This window comes from Podarcis raffonei, chromosome 5 (assembly GCF_027172205.1).
Source record: "Podarcis raffonei isolate rPodRaf1 chromosome 5, rPodRaf1.pri, whole genome shotgun sequence".
NCBI classification, from domain to species: domain Eukaryota; kingdom Metazoa; phylum Chordata; class Lepidosauria; order Squamata; family Lacertidae; genus Podarcis; species Podarcis raffonei.
Genome location: NC_070606.1, coordinates 60,750,847 through 60,763,523, shown reverse-complemented (window position 1 = coordinate 60,763,523; position 12,677 = coordinate 60,750,847). Strand labels below are relative to the sequence as shown.

Sequence of the window (12,677 nt, the reverse complement as noted above, 5' to 3'; positions counted from 1 at the left end):
CAGCTCCAGGCAACCCCTGCTAATGGTCAAGAAGGATGGGAGTTGTAGTCAAGCCACATCTTGGTTACCCATTGGTTACCCATTCCTGCTGTGCTCCCTCTTAGGTGAATTGATTTTTTTCCCCTTGGAGAATGCTGTTCAACAACAGTTGCATAGCATAGTCTAAACTTCCATAAGGAGTACAGAATACACTTGCAGAACCAGCTACCATAGGGATGGAACCACATAAATATAGGTGTTTACCTTTGTTGCCTGAAAAACACATTATCATTGCCTAAAGCTACTTCTCCCCCAAAATATTATTGGAACAGGGACCAAGATGAAGAGTTAATTTTTACTTACCTGCTGCATATCTTCCAAAATTTCAAAGATTAAAATGAGAGGCATCTGTAATATCCCATTTCTCCCATTCCTGCCTCATACCCGTATGCTGAGGGGTGTGGAAATACTTGAATTTTTTGCCCTTCACTCTTACTAACAGAAAATTTTAGAAAAACCTTGGTTGAGTGCTTCTCTGCTGTATGTCCCACCACGACTCCGAAGAAGCATTATTGTGGTAGTTCTCCTGACAAAATTTCAATGTCCAGGTTGTGTTCCCTTAACAATATTCAATCTTAATTACCAAGCTCTGTGGACGATTCTCCCAAGATCCCTGTGTCCCTTGACTATGAGAATATAATAATACAGCCTCTGTTTCTTTCTCTCTAGCTTTAAATAAATATCTAGGCCTTGAATAAAAGGATGCTCCTCTTCCCCTTAAATTGTAGTCTTTCTCAAACAAGCCCACCTTTTGAATAAAGTCAATAAGACAAAGAAGTCAATTGTCATACTGATGAATAACAGCGATGCTTGCAGAATGCATGTTGCCACAGCAACCAATTGCCAGTAAAACAGAGAGCTAAGGAAAGTTATATTGACAGAAGAATTCTAGGACTGCTTTGCACATTGAAAATAGTATAAAACACTCAAGAGCAGCAGCATGTCACCTTATATGCAAGTGTGCTGCTGTGCTAGATAGATAGATAGATAGATGATAGATGATAGATAGATGATAGATAGATAGATAGATAGATAGATAGATAGATAGATAGATGATAGATAGATAGATGATAGATGATAGATAGATAGAGATAGATATATGTGGGCCAGCATATGTACTTCTATACTGCAAAATACACAGCTGTTCAGCCGCTACCTATGCACAGAACTACTAACTAGATGGAAATAGCATCATTTGTGAAGAGCCCCCACCCCAATCCTTAAACAGAGGTGGATTCCCCCTCCTTAATCCTTGCCAGAATTCCTGCCATTTACAGAAGCAAAAAGTACCTGGTGCTGCTTAATCCTTCTACTTTTCTTTCAAATAAAGGGGCATATTTTTTTATCAGAATACAGGAAACACTTGTGTATCTGCAAAGGCAGCTTCCTACAATAGTTTATAACATCCTGCATAAGGCTGGGAAACAATACTGTCATGTGTTCATAGCGTAGGAAGTGACTTAATGGAAAATAATCCCTCTCTTTCCCGCTTCACTACCACAGACAATAATGCCACTCAGTTGAGCCCAAGTATATATAAACTCTAAAGCATCACACAGAGTAAAGAGCACTGCCCTGATCTAATGTGAGAGAGCTGTGACCAGAAAGTGGTTTATTTCGTGAATCTGTTCTACCAGGACCACAGATGTTGTTCTAGATGTAGGGCACCAAGCATGTACATGCAATGCTCTTACACACCTGTAGACCAACAGGATCAGAACTATCAGCTCTCCCCATGCACAGACTACCTGCCATGTGGGGAGATGAGGAACAGGTTCAGGCACTCAATCCAGCCACTCCCTAGGGCTGGCCACATTTTAGGTTGTGGGAGGGAAGAACAGTGGAATTCAACCAGTGCAGATTTCAGCTACACTCTCGGGTCCCTAAAGCAGATAATAGATTACAAATGTTATTGCTCCTTGGTATACATGCAAACCATCAAAATGTTTTAGTACTCCAAACAGTTTCCATTAAACTGAAGACTGAAAAAGAACCTGTAGCCAAAATACATTTTTATTAAATTTATCTTTTGACTCGATAAAATACAAACTTCATGTATAGCTGCTTTGTTGTCATATTTTTTTTCCCTTTTAAGAAATCTTATTAAATTAAAAACAGAAACCAAATAGGCAGTGTGGTTTTCTTTTGTCTGTTTAGTAAAAGTCTGGATTGCAAATAACTGAGCCAGTTAAAACTCAACTGCTTAAATATATCAGAAATCGTCAAGCAGAATAAACAGGTTTTTACTCAGAAACATTCAACATGCAACAAAGAATATTTTAACTATGTTCCTGAAAAACCATGATTCTTATCCCCATTCCCTTCCCCAAATTCTTTCTGCATGTGCTTACATTAGATGTAGGGCCATCTGTCAAATGGTCCCTGTATGAAATCTGAATGATTAGACAAGCACCCACTTATGAAGTAGATGAAGAATGAGTTCCAAAAGCAGTTTGTGATATGGCATGATGTACGAAGAAAAATGAAACGAAATTAAAACTCCTATTGGGCACACCCAAGCCTTTGGCGGTGATGAAATCCTGTTAGGCACCTCAACATCCCACTGACACCAGGAGAGGGTGAGCTGACAGTTATGTATTTTTCTTGTAATAATAACTGGGAGTTTGGGGCACCCAGTTTTCTCAGGATTATACCCAATATGGTTCTTGCTTAGCCACTTATGAACAAATTGAATATTTATGTTATCAAGAACTTCTCAATTCTAATGGGCAAATGTCAAATTCAAGTGCACCAGTGCAAAGGTCCCACGACTCCAATACAAACACACACATGTATAATTGGAGTAAGGGCCTCGGGGCCTCCCAAAGATCAAGTATTGCTTTTGGTTTTTTCCAGAACCCACCAATACCCAGTCAGCATTTGTGTGGAGCACCATGAAGACCCTGCTTGAATACAGCCCACCAGAATTTGTCCACTGGCAGTGGGGAACCTGTGATCCTCCACATGTTGGTGAGACTACAGCTCCCATCAGCCTCGACCACTGCCTGTGTTGGCTGAGGCTGATGGGACCTGGAGGCCAACATCATCTGGTGGACCCCAGCCTACCACCAAAGGAGTGACGTACACTGAAGTCCCTAGGATCAGGGCAATAGATCATTCTGACATTTACAAATGTCAGTTGGCAATTAGTTATTTTGATAAAATATATACAATATATGAGGAACTGAACTAACACTAAGAAATGGTTTATTAAAAGAGCCTAGGCAAAAGCTGCTTTTGTCTCAATACGATTCAAAAATGTAGAATAATGAAATTTTAAAATGATCCCTGTTTGCAAATTACGTTATTATAATAGCTACTATGTAACATTTCTTTAGTACTAGCATTACCAATATGCAGGCAATAATTTAGGATTTTGAAGGCAATAAATTTTCTACCTTGCATTCTCAAAACAATTAATGATAACTAAAAGAACACTAAGCATACTCTTATTATTCTGAGGAAAAAAATCATCTGTTCTCTCTATGTACAATATTTACATACATATTAAATAGCACTATTACAACTTGAATTGGTCATTGCTTTAACATCTGGTCCATTACAATGTTGTGAGCTAAACAAGTTAGTGCTACCAGTTCCCAATAAAAGCTGGTACTTTTTCGGGAATGTTTCAATTTCCCTCCAATGGTTTTTTTTTTCCTCCACAGGATGTAATAGTTTCCCCAACCCTAAAAATGTAACAGGTACTTCAGGGTGGCTATACCAAAGTTGTGGAATGCACTTCCTGGAGAAATACATAAATATACCTCAGTGACCATAAATGTGACGCCTACTATTTTTGACAGGTGTATCCTAGCTATCGTATGTAGGCCCAGCAGGACTGGTTGGTGCTGGGTATTAAAATTAGGAAATGTTTATGGTGGTGTGATCCTTTGGCTGTTATCTTGTGTTTTTAGTTATATTTCTATGGTTTTTGTTTTATTTAGATGCCTCAGTTCCAGAATAAAGTCTCTAGACCTTGGGGGGTATTCTAAAATGGATGTGAACAATGAGTCTGTATGCACACCAACTTAAGAGAAGCTTGTGCCTTGCCTCAGAATGACCAAGCACTGGGCTCTTAAGGAAATAAAAGGGTTTGGCCTATCCAGGAGGAAATGAAGCCGAGTTGTGAGACTGTGAGTCCTAGGAAAACCTCTCTCCAAAAAAGAAACAATCTTGAAACCAACCACAGCTCCTATCAAAAGAGCTCCACAGAATGGAAGGAATCTGGTGAAGTATTTAACTGGAGTAAGGACCTCTGAAAGATAAAATATTGCTTCTGTTTGTTCAGAACCCTCTAAAATCCAGTCAGCATTTGTGTGGAGCACAATCTAGGGCAAACGGCTCAAGGGCCACCCTGTTCACCTTGAAAGACCCTCAGCAAGGAGACATCAAAAGTCTTTGCAACAATATGATATATGCTTTGAGGATGATCCCCAGATCTAAAAAGAAACAGCAACGTTCAAAAGCTACCGAGTCTCACTTTCATCTTCTTATCAGTGTGGCTATACAACATTGAGAGGGGAGTGTTTTACTATACACCTTACTCAGCCCTGCGCCATTGTGTTCTTCAGCATAAGCTTATAGCTTAAAATGCTGCTTTTTGCTGACCAACGTCAATATCTGGAATACTGAAGCCAGTCAGCCCACTGTTAATGAGCCTATTTCTATGAAAGTAGGTCATTCTCCCCTAGTATTTTCCACCATCTCCAACTCAAGTGCTTTTTGATTTACATGTTCATAATAGATGCATAAATTCTGATATTCGCTGTAGCTGCTTTTAATAATCCTTGTTCTTATCTCAACACCACTCGTGAAAGTTGCATAGCTGTACATTTTCACAACCTTAACATTCAAGCTGCCTGGATGGGAAATGTGCATGATCCAGATTCATACATTGAGGATGCGAGATGGCGCCTGGAAAACAGCAGAAGGATTCGGAGAAAACTTAGTCTTCATTTCTGGAATCTGGAGAAGAGAAAAGACGAATGATTAGGTCCATTGCTACATACAAGAACATCATCGTGGGCTCCAGTTACAGGCTGTAGACCTGTAGCTCAGTGGCAGAATATCAGTTTTGCATGCAGAAAATCGCAGGTTCGATCCCCGGCATCACCCTGTTTGAAACCTTGAATAATCACTGTCAGTCAGGCTAGACAGTACTGAACTAGCTGGGCAAACTGTCTGACCCAGTATAAGGCCTTTGTACCCATGTTCCTACCCTTCAAGAACACCAAGAAGGGACCCGCTGTATCAGAGAACATGCTCCTTCAGATATTGATGGACTCCAGCTCCCTTCAGCCCCAGCCAGAATAGCCAGTGGAAATTACAGTCTAGCAATATCTGGAAGGCCACAATTTGCTCACCCCTGCTCTACATGCTGGGAAATATTAAAGGGTCTTCTCACTATTCAAAAGATACTCTTATTGTCAGAGCTGCAGACAGTTCATATACTGATCTACAGACAGAATCCAGCCCTGTTATTAATACAAGGCCTGTGCACTGCAGAAATATGGTATGTGACATAATTCAATGAGGTTTGGAGTCAAGAAGCTGAATTTTATTTGCGCTTATATTAGGCTGAGGGGAAAGAAGTCTTTTCCACGGCCACAAACTGTGCTTTATGGACAAGACGGGAGGCTATATTCAAGTGAGGTGCCTGAGGGCTGGTTCAAAGAAATTCGCCCACTCGCAGCTGCTGCTGAAAAGCCTTTTAGATTGGCATCCTCGGTGTCTTTCACATGCATGCAAGTTAAACCCCACACTTGGTTGGACCAACTCACTGAGGACAGCTCAGATGTTACTCCCTGCACATGAATGGCCAGGATGGGGCAGATCTTTTCAACTGCAATGATGGGCAAATGAGCTACGGAAAGGGCTGTACAGCATATGATTTGCATGCACAAAAGCCCCAGGGGCTCCAGGTGGGGCTGGAGAAGGTAACAGTTTGAAGAGAGAGCCAGTCAGTCAGTCAGTGTCGACAATATGAAGTTTGATGAACTAAAGGTAGCTTCCTGTAAGTACATTTCAACTGGTGGCAACCTTTCTGCCTGTGTAAGGCCAACATGCAAGCAGTAATAAGGTGGAAAGGGGAAGAGAACCCCTGAAAAACCCTTACCATGTTTAGAATTGCAGACTTTATTCTTCCTCAGATGCCTCCCTGAAGGAAAAGTGGTTTTTTTATTGATAGCTGGGGATAGGGTAGAATTGGAAGTAAAGCAACTCAACCCCGCTACGGGAGCCTTCTCCCAAATATCTCCCATCCCAACACCTTATGATATTGACATAGCTGATCACGTCCATAACATCATGTTCATAATATGGCTGAGAGTTTAAATGCATAGTCAACTCAAAATATCCTCCTCACAACTGGAATTTCACTTGATGTGTGGAAACTGATTGAAGGAATAGCACAGATGCAAAAGTTTGGAGCCTTAGGAAACAAACCCTCCAAGCTATACCTGATCTGCAAGTATATATTTCTGAAGATCTCCTGAATCAATGGGTCTTAATAGTGCTGAGTTGTGGCCACAGAGATCCCTCTTTTTTCTGCATTCCTGTTTTAACTTGTTTCATGTTTTTATAATGCTGTTAATTTTATATACCACATTGGGGTATTTTAAACTTAAAATGGCCTAGAAAAGTTTTCAAATAAGTCAAATCCTGAGACTTTTAAAGATGTACTGGTTAATAGCGTCTAGGTCTGATTTTTCTATATAATACCTCAAGATGCAAACATCTTTTTTATTTATTTTTTATTTGTGAATTTATAAGAGTACAAAATACAGAACTGAAGAATAAAAGAAAAAAGTGAAAAAAGGAAGGGGGAGGGGGGGGATAGATACATTACATCAGTCCATAATTCTATTCCATCGACTTCCTGTCCATCCTTTCATGGCTCCCTAAAGTTTCCCATTGCTGCTGAATATTCTATTTTTTCTAGCTATTTAAACATTCACATTCTTCTCATTATAAACTAAAACTGCTGAGGTTACTCCAAACTGACTACAGTTCTAACATTTTTACAATGGTTTTTTAGGTAGCCTACAAATGGCTTCCATTCCTCTTTTAGACTTTCTCTTCTTGCTCTCTAATTTTGCTAGTTAATCTTGCTAATTCTGCGTATACCAATAATTTCATCTGCCACTCCTCCTTTGTAGTTACTATCGCCTCTCTCCATCTTTGTGCATATAGGGTTCTCGCTGCTGTAGTGGCATACATACTTGGTACCTGGGGCCTCATTATTCCTAACAGGGAGGGCCTCTTTGGAAAAGTCTCCCGAAATTTTTCCCCCAATTCATTATATATCATTTCCCAATATTCTTTAACTAATCTACAGGTCCACCACATATGATAAAAGGTTCCATCCATAGCTTTTCCCCTAAGAGCATAGTAGACTATGAATTTTAATTCTGTTTTCCATTGTTTCAACAGGTGAAAGCCATAAAGGTGTTTTCCTTTCTATCAGGTTCTTATGTTTTTCCCAAACTCGATAAATATTTTTCCTAATTGCATGATTCATAAAATTCTTATGTATTCTAGCTTTACTTTACCATGGACATGCATGCCAACCAAATTTAACACCGTACCACTCCAAGTCTAGCAGTTCAGTATTCTCCAACTTTATCCAATCTTTTAACCAGCAGAAACATGATGCTTCATAATATAAACACAAATCTGGCAGTGAGAAGGCTCCTATTTCCCTAGTGTCAATCAATATATTATATTTAATTCTTGGTTTCTTACCCTGCCAGATAAATCTAGAAATACTAGATCTAAACAACTAGGGCTCAAGTTCAGACCGTCTCATTCCTTGGCTAATGCTTAATTTATTCAGGACTAATAAAATAAGTCTTGTGGACAACGTCCCGTGTGTCTGCTGCTAAATTAATATCTCTGCCCAGGAGGGTATCAGGTTGGAAAAGGCTGGTTTGTGGAATCAAGGGGTCATTGCTTTCTTGAGCAAGCTAGAAAAGTAAAAACTTATCCATAATCTGTGGGCTTCCACAGTTAGAAACTTAATCTTGCCTTCTGCATAGTTCATTTAGCTACCAGAATTTTGTCAGCTGCAAAATCCTTGATTAAAAACAAACTGGGGAACCTTAAATGGAAACAGGACCTGGCTGCTATATAATTTTATCAGGAGCTCTCCTTCTTCAAGGATGATTTTAAAATGGAGAGCTACCTACCTAAATTAATACATTGCCCTCCAGGGATGGCTTTTCTGCATTAAGATATCAATCACAGCCTACAAAGGTGCTTGAAGGTCGTCACCAGATTAGTCTTGAATGGCGCCAGTGTATTTGTGATTCTGGAGATAGCGAGGATTTCCCAGATATTAGAAAGAGATGGCTTTCTGCAGGGAGAATTAGTTCTGTGCCCATTATAGCCAAAATTACATTTAAATGGCATGGGGATTATGAGATGTATAGCCTTGTTTGCCCTCACAGCAAGCAGAATTAGAGCCAAACGGATTAGCCTTTAGGGCAGCAATTGAGTGAAATTACTGCTGTCTTACTGGTGCGATTTTTCAAATAACAGTTTGTTTATGAACTATATTGTTATAATAGATGGTTATGATAATTCTGTTTGAATTGAGTATAATGCATTTTTGTATTTGTTTTCTTTTCAATATACCCTTTCTGGCTCCTTTCATTAACCAACCTGACTGACTGACTCTGCAGAAAAGTTATTGCGTTGCAATAGGCCACTTTAAGCTGTCAGATCCTGGCCCTAATTCAGCTCTAGTTGTGGGTACCAACTCCTAGCTTCAAATTAGGTTATGAATCCCTACCTGCATAAAAAACACACATCTAGCCAGCTCAATGGGGCCCAGATGAGCACCATAATAAATATGGGGTGCACATCTGCAGAGGAGCTCCTTTGCTGCATTGGTTTTTTTGATAGGTTAGCTACTCTTTTGAAAGCTGAAGCATTACTCGTGATGTGTTACTGTTTTCCTGGGCTGAGTCCTACTCACATTAGCAAACACCTGCATTTCAAAGATTTTGCAAAGTTCATTTACCTTAAAGTCTGCTTTGTAGCTGGATTCTTGCGCAAAGTGATCCTCTGGAATAATGAAACCCTGTGTCGTCTTTGTAGGCCTTGATCGTTTTGCTCCAGTCCATGGACGATATTCATGCCTAAAATGAATTTGTAAAGTGAAATAAAGGTGTCTAAAGGTACAAAAAGTGGGCACCGCTACTTGGAAGTAGACAAAATTAGCATGCTTATAATGTTGGAAAAGGTAAACTGGAAATATATATCCACATGTATTTTTTAAATTTACCTTGCTCTTTCATCCACCTCAAAATAATATAAAATTAACAGGAAACAATTTGAAAGCAATGGAAAATGAGGCATAGAAAACTGGTGCTGAAATAACTGCCCCTCGCCTTGTATTGGAATACCTACAGACATTACCTGCTCCCAGGCAAATGCCTTAACCTTCCGTACCCTTGATAACAGTTGAACACCTTTGCTATTTAGAGAGAGGCACTTGATTCAGATTCAACAGCTAGCATTATCAATACACCACTGACATCCTATTAATTGCTTGGCCAGCATACAAAACCATGCTGTGCACAGGACAGCTGTCCTTTGCCAGAACAAGCTGAGTCAAGATTAAAAACAAATTAAAAGGCATTTGGGGGTTTTTAAGAGCCAGATTTCCAGAGAGTTAAATAATCTGGGGAGCAGGAAAGCAACCAGTGAGCCAGTCTGAAGGAAGTCTGTCTGCACTCAGAAGGGAAAAAAGAAAAGAAAAAGAAAGGGCTGGGTCAAGCCAGGGCTTTTTGAAAGGCTGATCTGATAATCTCACTGATTGCATGATGCCCTGTCTGTAGCATCAAGGTCTTGCTGGTGAGCCCTGCAAGATAAGGCAGAGACAGGACCCCAGCACCTGGAAAAGAGGCAGAAAGTGCTCACCTGAGAAAGAACAGGAAAGACAAAAACATGCTCTGCTATCTGTTTTCTATATATTCATTCAATACTCCATGGAATAGTAATTTGTATTCTTCCCAGTGGATCATAGTGGAAGAGGGAGAGCAATGCATTTGGGAATTAAGTCTTGCAGACTGACAGCTGTATCCAACTATCATACTCAAGAGAGTAGACCCATAAAAAGAACTTTCTGGCAGTAAGAGCTCCACTGGCTACCTCAGAAGGTGGCAGACTCTCCTTCCTTGGAGGTTTTTGAGAAGAGGTTGGATGGCTATTTGTGAGGATTTTTTTAAACTGGGATTCCTGCATTGCAGGGGGCTGGACTAGATCACCCTTTCCAGCTGTATGATTCAATCAAAAGACTTGACTAATTTGTCAATTGATTTCGGTGGGTCTACTCTTGAGTATTACTTACGGTAGTTGGATACAATCCTATGTAATTCTATCTCCCTTTTAAATACAGTGGTATCTCGGGTTAAGAACTTAACTCGTTTTGGAGGTCCATTCTTAACCTGAAACTGTTCTTAAGCTGAGGTACCACTTTAGCTAATGGGGCCTCCCGCTGCTGCCACACGATTTCTGTTCTCATCCTGAAGCAAAGTTCTTAACCCAAGGTACTATTTCTGGGTTAGCAGAGTCTGTAACCTGAAGCGTCTGTAACTCGAGGTACCACTGTAAATACTGGGGAGGGGAGGTTAGCAGCTGCAATATTTATTCATAGGCAATATATTTAAGCTGTTTGGGTGCTTTTTTAAAAAAGAAAAGCATTGGGATGATTAGGGATGTATATGGGGGGGGGGGACTGGGAAAGTATTTCAATGTGATTTGGAAAGTGCTATGGAGTTCTCAGTATAAGAGGTGCCATCTACCCAATGTAGATTGTCGGGTTCTGGAAATCCTTACTTCCTGAACCAAGATTTGGTTGTGGTGACCTGGACTACTGCATATATTGTGCTTTGCCTAACAGAAAACACTTCTGTATAGCGGAAAAACAAATATGTGGTCGGTGAGAGGGAGGGGGACCTGCATATATATTGTCACGTGTCAACAACTGCACACAGAAGCATATTGCTTCACTGAGATGCCACAAGGACCCTACCCTTTCAAGTGAATGTACCAGGACTGGAGAGACCCAGGTTAACATTTCCCCCAGTCATGAAGCTCACTGGGCAACCTTGGGCCAGTCATTCAGTTGCTCATCCTAGCCTACTTCTAAAGATGTAACTGGAGAAATGGAAGCATGTACTTAGTTCATTGGAGGATATGCAGAAAAACGAGTGTGTAAATGGCATAAATGAAATGTTAAAAAAAAAGCAATACGGTCAAGCAGGCAATGAATGCAATACAGAAACCTACCAAATGCAGGTTCCCTACTCCTATTCCCCCGCACAGAAATGCTTTATCTGCAGAAAACGGTTAACCCTTTGCGAGGAAGATGAAGTGAATGTGCTCCATACATGCTCAGGGACACCCTTTTCCTTTGCGTCTTTATTCCTTCCAGGGCTGAGCTCTGGCCCATGTGTGTGTAAGGGATGGGGTAGGGGATAAGTGGAAATGTTCTGCAGGAGCTAAGCCCTGCTAAGAAAGAGAACCCCTCCCTCGCCAAAAAGAATCCCCGGCAGCGGCCCCGATTCAGCGCGTTACCTACCTGTAGGAGGAGGTTTCGGGGCCGCCTGGCGGCGAGGAGGAGGACCACACCTGCTTAAAGCCGCTGTACTTGCTGCCCACCACCTCCTGCCCGGCCGCCGGCAGCACGTACACGTGGGAGCCCCCCGGGATCGCGGCGTGGGAAGGGGCGGCCGGGGCGGCGGCGGCAGCAGCGGCGGCGGGGGGCGCCCCGGGGGCTTCCACCCGCCTGTACTCCCCGATCCAGGGCAGGGCGTCCCGCTTCTGCACCGGCCACGCTTGGAAATCCTGCTGGTACTGAGTCTCGGCGGCGAAGGGCTCTTTCCGGTAGCCGCCGCGCGTCTTCTTCGACGGCTTCCTGGCGCCCCCCAGGCCGTCCTGCAGCGACGGGGCGGACGCCGAGACGGGCAGCGAGGCGGCGGCGGGCGCCCGCGGGTGGGTCTGGTGGGGGCGGCTGCTGGTGCTGCCACCTGTTGGGATCCGAGGCGGAGGCGGCGGCGGGGCGCCGGCCGTGTCCGTCCCCTCGTCGGCCGGCTCGTCGATGTCGGAGTAATTGTGGATGGTGAGCGGCACGGCCAGGTCCGACTTGTCCAGCTGGTTCCAGAAGCGCGCCAGGCAGCAGACTCGGCTGATGCAGGGCCAAGCCATGGCGGCGCCACCATGCACGGATGCGGGGACGGGAGGAGATGGAGGGAGCAAGAGAGGGAGAGGAGGGGGAGTTCTGCAGCAAGAGTGGCGGCTTCCCCCCCTGCGCGCAGCAACGCTCCCAGCTCGCCCCGTCGCTTGCCAATAGCAGCACCTCCTCCTGCCCACTTGCTTGCTCGCTGGCTTCCCCCCCCCACTCTTCTCTCCCTCCCCACTTGGGTCAATATCAGTCCCTCTTTAGAAGGCTGCCAAACACGTGATGCCCCTGTGCACCATCACCGCCCCCCCCCGCGACAGAAGGAGCTTAATGCAGCAGCATCTGCCAGAGATACAAAAAGAACTGGGGGGGGGGAGAAGAGGGAAGTGGGGGCGACACACACATAACCCCGGTCCCAGAGCTTTGTGCCATCCCCTCCAAGGGCTTG

The 12,677-nt window shown here is 42.9% G+C and overlaps 1 protein-coding gene across 2 annotated transcripts; it reads right to left on the bottom strand.

The window, feature by feature from the left end:
* Positions 1-3,991: 3,991 nt before the first annotated feature.
* MAP6D1 (MAP6 domain containing 1) lies at positions 3,992-12,437 on the bottom strand. Of its 2 annotated transcripts, XM_053389584.1 has the most exons (4): positions 11,630-12,437; positions 9,065-9,182; positions 6,158-6,199; positions 3,992-5,007 (listed from the first exon to the last, which is right to left on the bottom strand). In XM_053389584.1, exons 1-3 carry the CDS (start codon positions 12,253-12,255, stop codon positions 6,188-6,190), a joined length of 756 nt encoding a protein of 251 aa, XP_053245559.1. In that variant the 5' UTR covers positions 12,256-12,437; the 3' UTR covers positions 3,992-5,007; positions 6,158-6,187. The 2 variants fall into 2 exon arrangements, with proteins under 2 accessions (XP_053245559.1, XP_053245558.1); XM_053389583.1 differs by lacking the exon at positions 6,158-6,199.
* Positions 12,438-12,677: the final 240 nt, after the last annotated feature.

What these genes read in the sequence shown, in the direction of transcription:
- MAP6D1 (XM_053389583.1), bottom strand. Translation starts at nt 12,255, where the DNA reads ATGGCTTGGCCCTGCATCAGCCGAGTCTGCTGCCTGGCGCGCTTCTGG. An exon ending in CCCGAAACCTCCTCCTACAG is followed by an intron (nt 9,183 to 11,629) that starts GTAGGTAACGCG and finishes AATTCATTTTAG; the next exon opens with GCATGAATATCGTCCATGGA. An exon ending in GCTACAAAGCAGACTTTAAG is followed by an intron (nt 5,008 to 9,064) that starts GTAAATGAACTT and finishes TCTCTTCTCCAG; the next exon opens with ATTCCAGAAATGAAGACTAA.